The sequence below is a fragment of the Oncorhynchus kisutch genome, linkage group LG2, assembly GCF_002021735.2.
Source record: "Oncorhynchus kisutch isolate 150728-3 linkage group LG2, Okis_V2, whole genome shotgun sequence".
Classification (NCBI taxonomy): Eukaryota; Metazoa; Chordata; class Actinopteri; order Salmoniformes; family Salmonidae; genus Oncorhynchus; species Oncorhynchus kisutch.
In genome coordinates this window covers 6,184,418-6,201,701 of record NC_034175.2, presented here as the reverse complement: position 1 = coordinate 6,201,701, position 17,284 = coordinate 6,184,418, and the positions used below count along the sequence as shown (strand labels likewise).

Sequence of the window (17,284 nt, the reverse complement as noted above, 5' to 3'; positions counted from 1 at the left end):
AGACCACACATAACCACGCCAACCCAGGACTTTCACATCTGGCTTCTTCACCTGCGGGGTGGTCTGAGACCAGCCACATGGACAGCTGATCAAAGGGGCTTTGCACAACCGAAGAATTTCTGCACAAACTGTCAGAAAACATCTCAGGGAAGCTCTTCTGCATGCTCATAGTCCTGCAGTTCAGCATCGTAACCAACTTCAGTGGGCGAATACTCACCTTCGATGGCCACTGGCACGCTGGAGAAGTGTGCTCTTCATGGATGAATCCCGGTTTCAATTGTACCGGGCAGATGGCAGACAGCATGTGTGGCGTTGTGTGGGCGAGCGGTTAACTGATGTCAACGTTGTGAACAGTGCCCCTTGGTGGTGGGGTTATGGTATGGGCAGACATAAGCTACAGACAGTGAACACAATTGCATTTAATCAATTGCAATTTTAATGCAGAGGTACCGTAACGAGATCCTGAGGCCCAATGTCCTGCCATTCATCCGCAGTCATCACATCAAGCTGAAAATGTCCCTGTACTTCCTTGGTCTGCCTGCATACTCACCAAACATGTCACCCATTGAGCATGTTTGGGATGCTCTGGATCGACATGTACAACATGTTCCAGTTCCCACCAACATCCAGCAACTTCGCACAGCCATTGAAGAGGAGTGGGACAACATTCAACAGCCTGATCAACTCTACCAGATACTGATTCATTTTCAGATCCAGGCTCCTACCTTTTTTTAAAGTATCTGTGACCAACCGATGCATATCTGTATTCCCAGTTATATGAAATCCATAGATTAGGGCCTAATGATTTTATTTCAATTGACTGATTTCCTTACATGAACTGTAACTAAAATATTTTAAACTGTTGCATGTTCTGTGTTCAAGGGAGCGAAAATAATGTAGAAAAACGAATGTCTCAAAATTTAAATGATTTTTCAAAGTGTGAATTAACAGTTACAAAGAACAACAAATACCAACCAGGCACCACACGACTTTATTGCGGAGACGTTTCGTTCTCCTTCAATGACACTCACAGACGGTAGTTTTATTTTACGCAAATAAGCGCCACCAAACAGTACACGCACACACCTAAGCTTTGCTTGCAGTGAGGAGCTAGCTCAAACCTACAGTGTATGTTGGTTGCTGGCTTGTTGATTTTCTTGCTTCTGGTGACCCGACCCGCGTTCAATATAATTATCGAACGACCGTTTAAAAAAAAAAAAATTCGAACGACCGTTTGAAAACTGATATTGTTGTTTTTTGTAAATTGAAATTGATAAAACGTCATCATTTCGTTCGCTAACGTATCCCACTTTCCCAACTCACTGTTTAACCAAATATAGTAACGTTAGCTAGCTATCTTTACTTTATGTGATTTGCTCGACCACAACTTGTAATCAACAATATGCCTAGAAACGCCCGCAAAAAGGAAGATGTCAAACAAGAGAGAAAAGGAAAAGTTAACATAGAATCAAAGGGAACAGTTACAGTAATCAACCGAGGACAAGAGAAAGTTAAACGTAAAGCGCCAGTAAAACCACCGGTCAAGTCGCCCGTGAAGCAGCAAACGAAGCCAGTAAAAAACCCAGGTGGTCGGGGACTTGGGAAAGCAGGGGCTAGACGTTTGGGTCAGCTATTGAAGCGTGCAATCCAAGAGAAGAAGAATGTTACAGGAAACGAAAAAGTGCCTTTGCCAAGTGAGTGATCTAGCTAGCCAATTTCTTTAGCTTGTTCAATATTTGCTTGCGCATCATATTGCAGCAAATGTGTCTTTAAACAAACCTCTGGCCGGTGTGGGCTAGAGGTGGATGGTAACGTTACCTGGGAACCTGGGCCAGGATGGCATCTTGTCAACTCCTAGCTGTTACACGAAGAGATCGGAACATTTTGACGAGGTCACTTGGTTTTGGGTCAAGGTTGCTACACTACCCCCATCCTTCAGAGAGCACATTCTTGTGCTTCACTACAGTTAATTGCGATGCCTGCACTCTTGATGACTGCAACCAGGGGATATCTAATTTCTAACACCAATGCAGCAAAGTCAGGGGGTAGTCACAAATGGGTCTTGAACCCAGGACTGTCAACCCAACACACCTGGTGCGCCAAGACATCCAAAGCTCTTGACCAGGTCGCTAGGTGTTGGGTTAAGGTCACTACAATATCTTAATGATTTTCAAAAAGCAATTTTGAAGTATGTGATGTTTGTGTCAAATAAAATATTGAATAACTAATGAGTGTATCCCCATCTTCATCTCAATCTGTATCCAGCGACCCCAGTTCGCCTGTTCAAGTACCAGGCAGAGGCTGCATCTGCACCCAAAACCAACGATGCAAGGCGTGTCGCTACCCGGGTCTCCCAGCTCATCCTTCGGGTAGTCTCCCAGTGCAAGCACAGGGGTGGCATCTCCATGGTGGACCTCAAGCATGCCCTGGCTGCTGGTGGCTATGATGTCACCAAGAACAATACCCGTGTGAACTTAGCTGTGAAAGGCCTGGTGAGGAAGGAGACACTGGTGCAGACTACTGGAGTTGGTGCATCTGGGTCATTTAAACTCAACAAGGTAACTGTTTAAGTAATATATTTTTGTCTGTGTTTTTTTTTGTTTTAGCTCTTTGGCAGTTTGATTTTCCACTGGCTCATTTCACCTGAGTAGGAAGCAAATTGCACCATGGTGCATACTTCATTGATAAAAGGTGCTCAAGTTGTCATTGTCAAACCACAACCAGTTATTTGGGAATTTTGAATTATGCAGATGTTTCTCTCTCGTCTCCTGTTCTAAAAACTACAGAAACTGACATATGAGAAGAGAGTTAAGACAAGAGCCATGAGAGACCTTGCAGCAGCTGAGAGGGCCAAGCAGAAAAAAAGAATTTTGAAGCCAGCAGCAGAGAAAGGAAAGGCCTTGAAACCAACAGGAAAAGGCCAGAAACCAGGAGCAAAAACTACTAAACCAGCAGGAAAAGCTCTGAAACCTGGAGAAAAAACAACTAAACCAGCAGGAAAAGCTCTGAAACCTGGAGAAAAAACAACTAAACCAGCAGGAAAAACAGCTCAACCAGCAGACAAGAACAAAACAGTTGTTGGAAAAGGTCAAAGGGAAATAGGAGATAGACCAAAACAAGTAGGCAAAAGCCACAAACCAGCAGGACAAGCATCAAAATCACCAGCCAAGGTCCAAAAAACAGGCTACAAAGCCCCTAAACCTGCAGGAAAGTTTTTGAAAGCAGCCAATAAGAAAACTCGTAAAATGGTTGTAACCCGCAATACAAAGCCACGGATATAGTGACCTGGGGTTGCTAAAAGACATGCGTCCTTGTGGAAATGGACTGAGTATGGACTAAAAGAATAATATGTCCATAGTAGATTTGTCAAATTACCTTAGCCTTACGTATGACTGTTATATTTTGTCAATGTAATAAAAACCAATACAATGTTACTCACAAATGACATGTACACCACCGTTCAAAGGTTTGAGGTCACATAGAAATGTCCTTTAATCAGAACAGGTTTCAGCTGTACTAACAATTGCAAAAGGGTTTTCTAATGATCAATTAGCCTTTTAAAACAAACTTGGATTAGCTAACACAATGTGCCATTGGAACACGAGTGATGGTTGCTGATAATGGGCCTCTGTACACCCATGTAGATATTCCATAAAATATCTGCCGTTTCCAGCTACAATAGTCTACACTATTTCTGATCAATTTGAGGTTATTTTATTTAATGGACAAAACATTTGCTTTTCTTTCAAAAACAAGGGCATTTAAGTGACCCCAAAGTTTTGAAAAGTAGTATATATATATATATATATATATAGAGTGATTATTTGACCAGGATTACATGAAAACATGATTTGTCCCCATCATGTGTTAAATTGTTTTGTTCCCTACAGTCTCTTTGACAAGGAACAACAGAAACCAGAGGACAAACTATACAGATTATTTCCACTGTATAACCATGGGAACAATGATGCACTGGATACATGTACAAAAAAACAAGTAGGAAGACCATATTTGGTGTCAAGTCCTTACAGATGGTGTATTCAAAACAGTATTCATTTCATATTGAAACTACCGTAATTAAGACATGTAAAATACCATATTTTACACACAATACATACACCCATAGTATCGTACAAATCCACAGGAGGTAATTGGTGAAATGGACCGTTTCTGTACAATGTTCCTTGACTGAACGTGACTGTCCAATCCATTTCTAGTCCCTGTAAGACAATGTTCATGTTGACAACCTTTTTAGCTGGAGCAGCAGTGCGCTGTCAACTTCATCACAACACGCCCCAGACCTCCTCAAAGGCAGAGCACATCTTGGCACAGGTGAGGGCAGCAGAGAGAGGGTAGTTACTGATGGAAACAGTCTTCTCTGTGTAGTCCACATTCACCTAAGACAGGAGAGGACAAGCAGAGCTCAAACCAATGCATAATCAATCAAATGTATTTATAAAGACATTCTTACATCAGCTGATGTCACAAAGTTCTGTATAGAAACCCAGCCTAAAATCCCAAAACAGCAAGCAATGCAGGTGTAGAAGCACGGTGGCTAGGAAAAACTCCCTAGAAAGGCCTAAACCTAGGAAGAAACCAGGCTGTGGGGTGGCCAGTCCTCTTCTGGCTGGGCCGGGTGGAGATTATAACAGAACATGGCCAAAATGTTCATAGATGACCAGCAGGGTCAAATAATAATAATCACAGTGGTTGTCAAGGGTGCAGCAAGTCAGCACCTCGGGAGTAAATGTCAGTTGGCTTTTCATAGCCGATCATTCAGAGTATCTCTACCAGAGAGTTGAAAACATAGCCGCAGGCAGAACAGTTCAAACTGGAGCAGCAGCACATAATCATTTACCACATTCCAGCTCCTTTTTTAATTGGTAGAGAATAAAATCAACCATCATCTACATTTCTAACACACACTACCTACATCAACAGTACCTAAATCAGCTTCTGCCCCAGAGAAGTAGGATGAAGATGCCCCATAACACTGATCTAAGGTCTGTAATGAGAGAGGGTAAGTGAAGCTGATCCTGGATCGGTGCACACGGGCCATTACCCTAGAGCCTTAAGCTAAACTCACCGCTCCGTGTGCAAATGCTCCGACCACCACAGTGGCGGGCCCATCCTCTGGTACCACGGTGCGGGCGCCCACTGCCTCCCCAGAGGAGAAGGAGGTACAAATACAGGGGCAGCCAGGGGGCAGGTGGTCTGACACAGGGTTCTTGATGAGCTTCAGCAGGCGCTGGGGGCCGTCAGCCGCCCTCACACTCAGCTTGTGCAGGAGCTGGACTAGGAGGAGACATAAATACAAGTGGGATGAAATGAGAGAGGGAGAAATACAGTACAATAGAGGGGTAGGAGAGGAGGATGGTAGGAGAGAAGGTATTTAGAGAATTTCAGCAGAACCTAGCAGGCTTACCCATGAGGCCACAGAAGCGGTTGAAGGTTCGGGGGATGCGTGTCTGTGGGTTGATCTCAATCAGGGCGTTCCTCTCTGTGTGGATGTAAACCTGCAGGAGACCTGCCCTGTTCAATGGACTGTCCATCAGCATCAACAAACACTGGGGGGGGGGAACAATTACAGGATATGGCTGGGTTAGAGGAGCGAAGAAGAAAGACGACTGGTATTCCAGGGTCAAAGTGAAAATGACAGCTTACCTGATGTGTAATGTCAGGTCGAATCTTCCCTGGGTCCCGTCCACTTTTGATGATCATGCCCTTGTGTTGGTCACAGTTCAGCAGTTCAAATGTCTTGCCAACCTGAGGGGAAAGAGTAGAACATGATTAACATCCTTCTTTGATTATGGTGCAACTTCCATGCCCACTATTTAGAACAGGGTTTTCCAAACTTGGTCCTGGGGGCACGTTTTGGTTTTTGCCCTAGCACTACACAGCTGATTCAAATAATTAAAGCTTGATGATGAGTTGGTTATTTGAGTCAGCTGTGTAGTGTTAGGACAAAAACCAAAACGTGTACACAGGGGGGGCCCAGGACCGAGTTTGGGAAACCCTGCTTTAGGACATGTATCAGTGGGCCTGCAGGCAGGTGCTAACTAATAACAAATAGTTTAATTCAGTCACAAAACACAGTTATCGTGCAGAATGCAATATTCATATCACAAATCTACCAGGCAAGTCTGGTTGAACAGGAAGCTATCTAAATTGTTTATATCCAATAACGCAGGAAGTAAGAGACGCAGCTAACATTAGCTTTAACGTTAGTTTCCCAACATAGCAGTTGGGTGGCGGAGGTGAATAGCCAAATACTCGTCTTTACCTTCACTGTTTCCAGCGTTGCCCCCTCTAAAATAACTACTAGTCGCCTTTCCACCATGCGATCGTGCAGGCTACGCATATGTTTGGCTGGTTTGGGTTCATATTCGTCTAAATGCTCAAGACCACGCTTGTCACAACTGTGGGCTTCCATGTTGCTTCGGGATGGTTGTCGCCGGAATAACGCGTCATACTGATGGAGTTTTGCCAAGGTTCTACCCCTCATTTGAATAATTAGGCAGCAGGCGGCCGTCTATGGCGGCAGATTGACGAAGACTGCTCAGCTATGGCGGCAGATTGACGAAGACTGCATTTTCTGAGCTAAACTGACAAAGACGTACCTCTAACAACAGATAAAAGCTCACATAATTCTGCCGAAAATCAATGACAGTTTATCTCAACCAGTGGCATATGGGCTTTTTAGGTGAGCGCTGATGCCGCCCTGTGATAAGCAGTGCCCACTTTGTCAAAAGGTAGGGACGCAAAAATATTTATCATGTCCGGTCCCAGCCGCCTCTCCAGGGTGCTGTTGGAGAGACGTATCGCTGCAGAGCTCCACCAACATTCAGTCAAAACACGAATCTAACGTAAATCATGTAGCAGATATAGCATATGGTAGAAAGAACATGTGGCCTTTTCTGTAGTTTTCAGGCCGGAGATCAAATGTATGACAATGTAATTAGAAGGAAACGTTTTACATTAGGTTACTCCGATCAAATAGCCTACACTAAATAGCGCCCAATCACTAGTCCTACCCGCTTACCTGGCCACAGTTTTGACCTAACTATTAGAAACATGTTGTATAACAATCACATATAACATGTATACGTTATTACTCCATAAGAAATACAACTCCCATCACATTAAAAAATCAACTTTATTTTGTAGAATTATCAGCCCTATATCTATGACCGCACCTCTGATTCAGAGGGATTGGGTTAAATGCGCAAGACACATTTCAGTTGAATGCATTCAGTTGTAAAACTGACTAGATATCCCCCTTTCCCTATTCATTTACATCCACACACTTCATACACACTTTTTCAACACTGTTTGTGTCTTTGGCACCATCTAAACTGGCAGACACACTCTCCCCTACATTTAACAAAGGTAAGCAGACCAGAACCTCCAAACATAACTAATAGTATCCTTATGGATAACAAGGTGCTTGTTACATACTGCAGTTTAAAATAAAACACAGACAATGTGCATAGTTTTATCTCAGAACCCAGAAACAAATGCACAGGATGTCACAAGAGACTGGATGGATGTGCCTAATGAATAATCAACTATCCTGTCAGTTGCATTTGGATTTAGTGTTCTGTTCTATTGCCTTCTTAAAGATCTGACCCTTTTTTTTAAAAATGTTTGCCTAAAATGACATACCCAAATCTAACTGCCTGTAGCTCAGGACCTGAAGCAAGGATATGCATATTCATCATACCATTTGAAAGGAAACACTTCGAAGTTTGTGGAAATGTTCAATTAATGTAGGAGAATATAACACATTAGATCTGGTAAAAGATAATACAAAGAAAAAAAACATGATTTTTTTTTGTACCATCATCTTTGAAATGCAAGAGAAAGGCCATAATGTATTATTCCAGCCCAGACGCAATTTAAATTTTGGCCACTAGATGGCAGCAGTGTATGTGCAAAGTGTTAGACTGATCCAATGAACCATTGTATATCTGTTCAAAATGTTGTTTCACGACTGTCCAAATGTGCCTAATTGGTTTATTAATACATTTTCAAGTTCATAATTGTGCACTCTTCTCAAACAATAGTAAGGTATTATTTCACTAGCTACTGTAAATTGGACAGGACAGTTAGATTAACAAGAATTTAAACCTTCTGCCCATATCAGATATGTTTATGTCCTGAGATTTTTTGTTGTTGTTGTTACTTACAACCTCATGCTAATCATATTAGCCTACATTAGCTCAACCGTCCCGCGGGGGGGGGGGGGGGGGGGGGGGGGGGGGGGGCACACTGATCTGTTTAAATGACAGTCTTGTGTGTTCATCAATGGCTCTGCATTTTTTGTTTGGTAGGAGATGTTGCTGTAGATCTGTAGGTCAGCATGTCCCTAAGAGGTGCTGCTGGGGTTTGTTGGGGCAGGAGAGGGTCGTAGGGCAGAGGTTAGAGTACCCACAGATGACAGTAACCAGAAAGGAAGGTTCAAAGGGCATGAACTCGTGGTACGGGTCAGAGTCGCAGTTGATCTGAAAGAAGATAAAATCAATACAATTATTGGAAGGAAAACATCCATTCGTAGGACCTTCATATGCATGTTAAAGTGAACCTTTTAGACATCTGCAATTGTTGTTATGTTACTGTTGTTATCCTTACCTGAGTGAATGAAGTAAGGAACAGATGAGTGTGAGAGAGGCCTGAGAGAGAGGAGTCGCCAGGATACTTCTTCAAACTCTGATTGTAAGCCTGAGACACAGAGAGTAAAGGATAAAGAGGGAGAAATAAGTAGATAAAGCTTTGACAAACATAGTATGCCTCTGATATCAACCAAAACATAGTATGTCTCTGATATCAACCAAAACATAGTATGTCTCTGATATCAACCAAAACATAGTATGTCTCTGATATCAACCAAAACATAGTATGTCTCTGATACCAACCAAAACATAGTATGCCTCTGATACCAACCAAAACATAGTATGCCTCTGATATCAACCAAAACATAGTATGCCTCTGATATCAACCACAGCATAGTATGCCTCTGATATCAACCACAACATAGTATGCCTCTGATATCAACCAAAACATAGTATGCCTCTGATATCAACCACAGCATAGTATGCCTCTGATATCAACCACAACATAGTATGCCTCTGATATCAACCAAAACATAGTATGCCTCTGATATCAACCAAAACATAGTATGCCTCTGATATCAACCAAAACATAGTATGCCTCTGATATCAACCAAAACATAGTATGCCTCTGATATCAACCAAAACATAGTATGCCTCTGATACCAACCACAGCATAGTATGCCTCTGATATCAACCAAAACATAGTATGCCTCTGATATCAACCAAAACATAGTATGCCTCTGATATCAACCACAGCATAGTATGCCTCTGATATCAACCAAAACATAGTATGCCTCTGATATCAACCAAAACATAGTATGCCTCTGATACCAACCAAAACATAGTATGCCTCTGATACCAACCAAAACATAGTATGCCTCTGATATCAACCACAACATAGTATGCCTCTGATATCAACCACAACATAGTATGCCTCTGATATCAACCACAACATAGTATGCCTCTGATATCAACCAAAACATAGTATGCCTCTGATATCAACCACAGCATAGTATGCCTCTGATATCAAACAAAACATAGTATGCCTCTGATACCAACCAAAACATAGTATGCCTCTGATATCAACCACAGCATAGTATGCCTCTGATATCAACCACAACATAGTATGCCTCTGATATCAACCACAGCATAGTATGCCTCTGATATCAACCACAACATAGTATGCCTCTGATATCAACCAAAACATAGTATGCCTCTGATATCAACCAAAACATAGTATGCCTCTGATATCAACCAAAACATAGTATGCCTCTGATATCAACCAAAACATAGTATGCCTCTGATACCAACCACAGCATAGTATGCCTCTGATATCAACCAAAACATAGTATGCCTCTGATATCAACCAAAACATAGTATGCCTCTGATATCAACCACAGCATAGTATGCCTCTGATATCAACCAAAACATAGTATGCCTCTGATATCAACCAAAACATAGTATGCCTCTGATACCAACCAAAACATAGTATGCCTCTGATACCAACCAAAACATAGTATGCCTCTGATATCAACCACAACATAGTATGCCTCTGATATCAACCACAACATAGTATGCCTCTGATATCAACCACAACATAGTATGCCTCTGATATCAACCAAAACATAGTATGCCTCTGATATCAACCACAGCATAGTATGCCTCTGATATCAAACAAAACATAGTATGCCTCTGATATCAACCAAAACATAGTATGCCTCTGATATCAACCAAAACATAGTATGCCTCTGATATCAACCACAGCATAGTATGCCTCTGATATCAAACAAAACATAGTATGCCTCTGATATCAACCAAAACATAGTATGCCTCTGATATCAACCACAACATAGTATGCCTCTGATATCAAACAAAACATAGTATGCCTCTGATATCAACCACAACATAGTATGCCTCTGATATCAACCAAAACATAGTATGCCTCTGATATCAACCACAGCATAGTATGCCTCTGATATCAACCAAAACATAGTATGCCTCTGATACCAACCAAAACATAGTATGCTTCTGATACCAACCAAAACAACTAAGGTGCTGAAATTGAAATAGCCTAGATACCCTAGAATAGATTTGGAATCCCAAAAACCGACCTGTAGTGCGATCTGCAGAGCAGAGTACTGCACCCACATCTCCTGCTGCTGTGCTGGTGACAGCGAGAACGCCCCCTCTCTCCCTGGTCCCTCTGTCATACTCAGGTACTGGTACCGCACACACTCTGCTATGGACCTGGGAGACACACTCTGAGAATGGACTAAAGCACAGGGTGAACAGTCAGGGCACACACATGGATCATGTATAAACCTACACACACATGGATCATGTATAAACCTACACACACATGGATCATGTATAAACCTACACACACATGGATCATGTATAAACCTACACACACATGCATACACACAAATAAACATGTGCAAAATGCAAACTCTGCACATAATTTCATTAACTGCATTACAATCATAGAGTAATTCATTGAGACTATTTGCCTTACTGTTGGGAAGAAGGAGATGGAGAATATCTTTGGCCATCAAAGATCCCAAAACCCCAAAGTTGATGGCCCTGACACAAAAACATGCAAATACTCAACAAAACACGCCTTTGAGGGATTTGATTATTTATCTCAATAAGACTACTTGGTTATTCATAGTTTTTATGTGATAGTAAAAATATGAGTTTGGGTTACCTGGGATAGGTAGGGTGGAAGAGAGGCTGGACAAACATCCCTATGGGAAAGACTAGCTCATTGCCGGAGATAAATGGAGTGAGGGACCAACTGGAGGAGAAGATGGAGAGAATCCTCAAATTCACATATTAATAACCCATATCTACCCAAACCAAATCACATAGACTTTTCATGACAACTGGGCTCTCACATATCATCTCCTTCAGCCTGGGAAAAGAGTTTGCTTGGTCTCTGGCGCTGGAGGGAGAGAGACTGGATGTAGTTGGAGAAATACATGTGTTCGTCAATTGTCACCTATTAATTAAATAAATGGGGGAAAATTAACTACCAGTATGTATATAGTACAATGTATTATCATCACTGGTAATATGATTCATTAGTGATATTGATTAAGAAATCCTATATCTTATTGGCAATGTAGACTAGTTCCACTACAATAAAATACTCTTCCTTTGAATACAGTTGGTTGAGTTCAGCTTCACTGAAAATGTTGTTTTTAGTTGAAAGTCTTGGAGTTAGAGACTGAATCTGGGAAAACACAGATTGTACATTTCAAGTGGACAATGAATACACAGTTGTTTTTAAATAAGGGCTCCAGTAAATTACATCCACTGTTGACTTTTTACCTTATTCAAAACAGACAGGCGAGACTCCTCATCTCTCCACCTGAGATCAGGTAGTTTGGACTTGATGGAGGAATAGACATTCTGAATCAGCTCCTCTGCCTAGAGGAAACAGATAATACCATTTCAACACACTTATAATGTAACATCACATTTATGAAGTGGTTATCTTGTATTTTGTTGCTAAAAATTATATTTCTTGAAGATTTTCACATTTGAAAATCATAAATACTGTAGTTCACATAAATACAATTCATTAATACATTTGACTTCATAATTACATAACATGATTTACAAATGTAATAGCCTAGGGAGTTTTTGTAGTCCATCTTATTTATTTTAGTTATGTTTTTTAAATTTTTTAAAATATAAATTGTGTTCGATCAAAATATTTTTTTATAGTCATAATGCGTCTTCCAAATTTTACTGTTCACCTTAATTATTTAGTAATGTCATCAATGTGAGTATCGAAGACACCCTGAAAGACTTATACATACATCAAAAAATATACTTCTCATCAGAACCCATATTTCTTTAGTTCTGTAGCAGTTCAGAGGGGTTGGATTAAATGCGGAAGACACATTTCAGTTGAATACATTCAATTGGACAACTGAAAAGGTGTTCTAAACTCTTCCTCATGACAATTAGGCCTAGGACACAATTCACTTTTTCTATTTATATTTTGTTGCTGCTATTCTTCATCACACATTTCACACACTACATCTCTTCTGTCTTTGCTTTCTCTATGCACACACACACACACACACAAAAACACACACACTGAGACACACAGACACAAAACACACACACACACAGTGCCTCTCACCTCTGTGTATGCGGTGGTCTCTCTCAGTATGTGTTTTAGTACCGTGTCAAACCCTTTCTCAGTCTGCAGAACACACTGCCTCCAGCGAGGGACATCCTGAGAGAGGCAAGTAGCAATGAACTACAAGTCCCAGACAATATAATCACTCCAAGCAGTGTTATTCAACTACAAGAGCAAGCTGGGAAATGTAGTCCATATTCAGTTACCTCCTCTGTAGTCCCCAGAGCTAAGGAGAAATTCCTCTCTGTCTGAGTGAACCTGGAGTCCAGCGCGGGTATGACAGTGTGGAGGAGACTGAGGACCATGAAGGTGTGAAGAGGGCCACTAAACAGAAAGATGGACAGGCACCAAACAAACGTGTACTGATTACTATACACCATGCTGTAAGTAACAGAGGTAGCTTGTGTGATGAGAAACCTTGTTATATTTGTTACTGTCTTTTGCATGATATTTTTGATTGATATAAAGTACCTGCCACTCAATTCATGCTTGTTCAGCCATTTGCCGATGATGCGGGACATGTGGACTATGTAAGGGAGGTTGTGCAGGAGGACGTGATCCGATTGGCTAACAGGGTGGGGATGGAAGGTGGTCTGTAGACAGCCCAGCCAATCAATGGCAGGGGCCAGGGTCTGTTCACAAAATAAGAAAGATGCATTCTGTATAGGGAAATACAGGTACACATATACAATAGCTCTATGAGTTAGTGAAGGTTAGGGTAAAGGGAGAGAGAACTAGACACACACACACTCACACATAAGTACATACACACACACCCCGCACCTGTAGCTCTTTGATGGTGATGCGCTGGTACAGCAGCCCCTGTTGCAGGCGATGCGGCAGAGGAGAGGCAGCTACAGCCAGTTCAGAGGACAGAGAGATGAACAGGCCTATATGGAGAATGGTGCTGCTGGAGGGAGAGCCCAACAGGGCCAGCAACCTCTGATACGAGGCCAGGAACAGACGCAGGATCTGGGGGGAAAAGAGAGAAATATAGAGCGGGAGCAGAGGGGATGAGAGACATAATGCCAAATGTTGACATCAGCAGATAGATGATATACTATAGAACCGATATAGACTTAGTGTACCTGGGTGTTAGCTTTGGACTTCTGAGTCTTGCTGCTCCATTCAGTAGGTATCTGAAAATCCGGCTGATCAATCTATAGAAAAAATATATATGCTATAAATGTATAGTGGATGGGGAAGTTACCCTTTATGTAAAGCTCCAGTGAAAAGTGCTGTATGAATATAATCCATTACTGTATATACTGTAGAACACCCATTGGGTATTTCACTGCCCCAGAACCCCAGTCTAACTGACCTGTATGTATCGCTTGTCTCCTTGAGTGTCATTAGGATCCTTGCCCACATAAACACTAAAGAATGGGAAGGTGCCATAGTCTCTCATCAGTAGAGACAGAGTGGAGTTGAAATCTGTCTGGTTCCACCGGCCTGATACAGCCCAGCCACCCAGCTTAAGAGAGGGGGGGTAGAGAGAGAGAGGGAAATAGTTTTTACCATAAGAGTAGAGAAGGCATAATCAGTCACCATACCCCACCAATCTATTCCAGGGATCTGACCTTGTGGACTAGCCTGAGGAAAGGTTCTGGCCCGGCGGACTCTGTGGGGCCAGTGTCCATACAGGAACGGTAGAACATACAGGCCTTCTTCCTAGCTGAGTTACCTGGGCTGGAGCGGTCCTCAGCTTCTGACAGAGGAACATTATATCAAAGTTTCATTGTGAGGATAAACGGATTACCAGGACGTGTACTGCGAGCGTGCGCTGACCAACTGGCAAGTGTCTACCGAAACGGTTTCAGCAGTTCTATTTAAATGGTTGTCCCAAAGGACAGGTACAAAATCTACAGAGGATAAACACATTTTTAGATTCTCACCCAAAATCTCCCTCATTGTCAGCAGTAGTGCAGTCTGTCTGTCTGGCATTCTGTCTGCTGGAGCCTTTTCTATTATGTCCGTGCCTGTCTCTCTCTCCTTCCTCCCTCTTTCTCTCTCTTTCTCTGCCTGTGCTGCCCTGCTCTTGTGGCCCTGTGGGTGTAGGGGCATGCCCTTGCCCCTCTGTCTCCCCCTGTTGGACAGAGACGCCCCTTCAGACCCACAGGGAAACAGGAAGTAGTCACAGGGCTGAGAGAAGGGGTCGACTGAGATGGAAAGACGGGCGGTAGCCCTCTGACAAGCCGGGGAGGTACATGGAGGAGAGGCTGGCGGTGTGCTCTCTGGTGGGAGGTGCTGCTGGGAGTAGTAGGCCAGGCCCACTATGGAGGCACAGAAGGAGGATGCCAGGAGGAAGAGAAGGAGTACGCAGTGACGTTTCCACACCCAGGGCTTCACCTCCTCTTCAGGCGGGGGCTGGGGCTCAGGGAGGGTATCAGGCTGGGGTAGGAGCTGGGGCCCAGGAAGGCTATCCGGCTGAGGCTGGGGCAGGGGCTGGGGAATGGTATCAGGCTGGGGTAGTGGCTGGGGCTCAGGGAGGGTATCAGGCTGGGGTAGGAGCTGGGGCTCAGGAAGGCTATCCGGCTGAGGCTGGGGCAGGGGTTGGGGAAGGGTATCAGGCTGGGGTAGTGGCTGGGGCTCAGGGAGGGTATCAGGCTGGGGTAGGAGCTGGGGCTCAGGAAGGCTATCTGGCTGAGGCTGGGGCAGGGGCCAAGGCTGGGGAAGGGTATCAGGTTGGGGTAGGAGCTGGGGCCCAGGAAGGCTATCCGGCTGAGGCTGGGGCAGGGGCCAAGGCTGGGGTAGGAGCTGGGGCCCAGGAAGGCTATCCGGCTGAGGCTGGGGCAGGGGAAGGGTATCAGGCTGGGGTAGTGGCTGGGGCTCAGAGAGAGGATGTAGTTGGTACTGGAGCTGAGGCTCAGAAAGGGTATTAGATGGGGGCTGCAGCTCACAGTCAATCTAAACAAAATTGAATGATAGTCAGTTTCATATCAGGATTATTATGATACACATTTCTGCTTCATTTAAGACTAATTTGACACGACAGGCTTATAACCTATCTTGTCCTCTATATACATTTAATTAATACCGCATTAAAAACAGGAATACAACTTGAAATGTACAGTATGAGGCGCAGGAAAATTGAGAGCTTGCTCCAACACACCCTCCCCCAAAAACAACTGATGCAATAAGTAGAAAGTGTTCAGCCTGTGGCAAGCCAACATTGATTTGACATCACCTAGGATCAGCATAAACTTCATAATAACATTTCATTAAATAATTAAAAGTCCTTCTACAGGTTTTACCTGAGGCTCTGCTGGGGTTTCTGCCATACTCTGTTGTGTCTTGTTCTGTCTGTCTGGGTTTAGCTTGTTGCAGCCACTGACGTTTCTCATTTCTCCCTCACACGTAACCTCCAGACCTCTATCTCTCCCTCCATCAGCCAGCTGTCATCTCAGCTCTCTATCTTCTTTCATCACTCACTGCTCTCCTCCTCCTCTGACGTTCTGATAAACAGAGTTGTACTGGCAGCCTACCTCTCTCTCTGCTACATTATTAGGTGGCACTGTGGATCCATTTAGACTGTGACATGCACGTGGGTGTGTTTGATGTGTAGGAGGAATCCTCTTCAACCCTAAAATGACTTTGAGTTTTAACTCAAATGTAATGAGAACATAATGTCCCTAAGCAACAGGTCGGTACAGAGCTAATAAAATCCGCCAACTTTGAAACACAGAAAAAGTCCAAACGTTAAGAGGACACATTGTTACCCTGCATCGAGAGGACAACATTTTTCTCAAATGCCAAAACAGTGCACACACAGCCGTCTACCCGCGTCACTATCAGTGCAGCAGAGGGTCTGGTATGAATTGATAGAGAGAGCGAGGGTGTCCTAGAGGTCATCTGGCAATGGAACACGTCACTGATAGCATAGTGGAGGACACGTCACAAGGCCGCGTGGCCAGACGGATTACCAGGACGTGTACTGCGAGCGTGCGCTGACCAACTGGCAAGTGTCTTCACTGACATTTTCAACCTCTCCCTGTCAGTTTATAATACCAACATGTATCTGTGCCAAAGAACACTAAGGTAACCTGCCTAAATGACTACCGACACTGAGCACTCACGTCTGTAGTCATGAAATGCTTTGAAAGGCTGGTAATGGCTCACACCAACACTGCTATCCCAGAAACCCTAGACCCACTCCAATTTGCATACCGCACCAACAGATCCACAGGTGATGCAATCTCTATTGCACTCCACACTGCCCTTTCCCACCTGGACAAAAGGAACACCTACATGAGAATGCTATTCATTGACTACAGCTCAGCGTTCAACACCATAGTGCCATCAAAACTCATCACTAAGCTAAGGACCCTGGGACTAAACAGCTCCCTCTGCAACTGGATCCTGGACTTCCTGATGGGTCGCCCCCAGGTGGTAAGGGTAGGTAACACCACATCCACAATGCTGATCCTCAACATGGGGGCCCCTTAGGGGTGCGTGCTCAGTCCCCTCCTGTACTCCCTGTTCACTCATGACTGCACGGCCAGGCACAACTCCAACA

The 17,284-nt window shown here is 43.5% G+C and overlaps 3 protein-coding genes across 6 annotated transcripts; 1 reads left to right on the top strand and 2 right to left on the bottom strand.

Moving 5' to 3' along the window:
• The first annotated feature begins 625 nt into the window (after positions 1–625).
• On the top strand, positions 626–3,305 carry LOC109906078 (histone H1.5). The gene is made up of 3 exons (XM_020503741.2): positions 626–1,694; positions 2,266–2,558; positions 2,787–3,305. The coding sequence occupies exons 1-3, from the start codon at positions 1,403–1,405 to the stop codon at positions 3,279–3,281; spliced, it is 1,080 nt and encodes a 359-aa protein (XP_020359330.1). The 5' UTR covers positions 626–1,402; the 3' UTR covers positions 3,282–3,305.
• A 154-nt stretch (positions 3,306–3,459) lies between these two features.
• Positions 3,460–7,023, bottom strand: LOC109906070 (EMG1 N1-specific pseudouridine methyltransferase). The gene is made up of 5 exons (XM_020503730.2): positions 6,284–7,023; positions 5,665–5,766; positions 5,426–5,567; positions 5,087–5,295; positions 3,460–4,397 (listed from the first exon to the last, which is right to left on the bottom strand). Exons 1-5 carry the CDS (start codon positions 6,503–6,505, stop codon positions 4,284–4,286), a joined length of 789 nt encoding a protein of 262 aa, XP_020359319.2. The 5' UTR covers positions 6,506–7,023; the 3' UTR covers positions 3,460–4,283.
• A 114-nt stretch (positions 7,024–7,137) lies between these two features.
• Positions 7,138–16,459, bottom strand: kel (Kell metallo-endopeptidase (Kell blood group)). 4 transcript variants are annotated; one of them, XM_031786010.1, is made up of 17 exons: positions 16,023–16,444; positions 14,664–15,675; positions 14,349–14,476; positions 14,090–14,242; positions 13,857–13,928; positions 13,552–13,740; positions 13,240–13,400; positions 12,975–13,092; positions 12,769–12,864; positions 11,946–12,044; positions 11,770–11,847; positions 11,510–11,613; positions 11,320–11,409; positions 11,128–11,195; positions 10,724–10,884; positions 8,632–8,721; positions 7,138–8,504 (listed from the first exon to the last, which is right to left on the bottom strand). In XM_031786010.1, the coding sequence occupies exons 1-17, from the start codon at positions 16,110–16,112 to the stop codon at positions 8,358–8,360; spliced, it is 2,856 nt and encodes a 951-aa protein (XP_031641870.1). In that variant the 5' UTR covers positions 16,113–16,444; the 3' UTR covers positions 7,138–8,357. The 4 variants fall into 4 exon arrangements, with proteins under 4 accessions (XP_031641870.1, XP_031641856.1, XP_031641864.1 ...); XM_031786004.1 differs by having other exon boundaries at positions 7,145–8,504; positions 10,724–11,195; positions 14,664–15,507; positions 15,568–15,675; positions 16,023–16,457; XM_031785996.1 differs by having other exon boundaries at positions 10,724–11,195; positions 16,023–16,457.
• Between the last annotated feature and the right edge of the window lie 825 nt (positions 16,460–17,284).

Excerpts from the sequence above, each read along its gene's own strand:
- LOC109906078 (XM_020503741.2), top strand. The coding sequence starts at position 1,403 with ATGCCTAGAAACGCCCGCAAAAAGGAAGATGTCAAACAAGAGAGAAAA. Across the intron at positions 1,695-2,265 it reads CGAAAAAGTGCCTTTGCCAA|CGACCCCAGTTCGCCTGTTC; the intron begins GTGAGTGATCTA and ends ATCTGTATCCAG. Across the intron at positions 2,559-2,786 it reads GGTCATTTAAACTCAACAAG|AAACTGACATATGAGAAGAG; the intron begins GTAACTGTTTAA and ends TAAAAACTACAG.
- LOC109906070 (XM_020503730.2), bottom strand. The coding sequence starts at position 6,505 with ATGAGGGGTAGAACCTTGGCAAAACTCCATCAGTATGACGCGTTATTC. Across the intron at positions 5,767-6,283 it reads CAACGCTGGAAACAGTGAAG|GTTGGCAAGACATTTGAACT; the intron begins GTAAAGACGAGT and ends CTTTCCCCTCAG. Across the intron at positions 4,398-5,086 it reads GAGCATTTGCACACGGAGCG|GTGAATGTGGACTACACAGA; the intron begins GTGAGTTTAGCT and ends CTCCTGTCTTAG.
- kel (XM_031785996.1), bottom strand. The coding sequence starts at position 16,112 with ATGAGAAACGTCAGTGGCTGCAACAAGCTAAACCCAGACAGACAGAAC. Across the intron at positions 13,929-14,089 it reads GAGACAAGCGATACATACAG|ATTGATCAGCCGGATTTTCA; the intron begins GTCAGTTAGACT and ends TTTTTTCTATAG. Across the intron at positions 13,401-13,551 it reads TCACCATCAAAGAGCTACAG|ACCCTGGCCCCTGCCATTGA; the intron begins GTGCGGGGTGTG and ends TTTTGTGAACAG.